Source organism: Buceros rhinoceros, unplaced genomic scaffold (assembly GCF_000710305.1).
Source record: "Buceros rhinoceros silvestris isolate BGI_N320 unplaced genomic scaffold, ASM71030v1 scaffold32367, whole genome shotgun sequence".
Lineage (NCBI taxonomy): Eukaryota > Metazoa > Chordata > Aves > Bucerotiformes > Bucerotidae > Buceros > Buceros rhinoceros.
The window spans coordinates 1,690-1,892 of NW_010424456.1; the positions used below are offsets into that span (position 1 = coordinate 1,690).

Here is a 203-nt window from a genome sequence, read left to right on the forward strand (position 1 = left end):
GGGCGGGCCCCAGCCGAGCCCGCGAGAGGCAGAGCCATCACTCACTCCCAGGAAGGGTCTCCAGGGTCGGGTCGGGTCGCTGGAGCTCCCAGGGCCGTCTGGGGACGTGCTGGCAGTGGGGCTGTCTGGGTGCTTCAGCATGGAGTCCCGCAGTGACCGCCCCGCGCTGCCCTCACCGGGGCTGGGCAGGGCGGGCTCTGGGG

At 73.9% G+C, this 203-nt stretch overlaps 1 protein-coding gene across 1 annotated transcript in view; it reads right to left on the reverse strand.

Moving 5' to 3' along the window:
- The window catches only part of HAX1 (HCLS1 associated protein X-1), a gene marked incomplete at its 5' end in the record, with an annotated part of 1,721 nt that extends 1,526 nt beyond the window's left edge, over positions 1-195 (reverse strand). The window contains one exon of the mRNA XM_010140812.1: positions 113-195. Within this exon, the coding sequence (XP_010139114.1) occupies positions 113-195 (83 nt within the window). The remainder of the gene's footprint in view (positions 1-112) is intronic.
- Between the last annotated feature and the right edge of the window lie 8 nt (positions 196-203).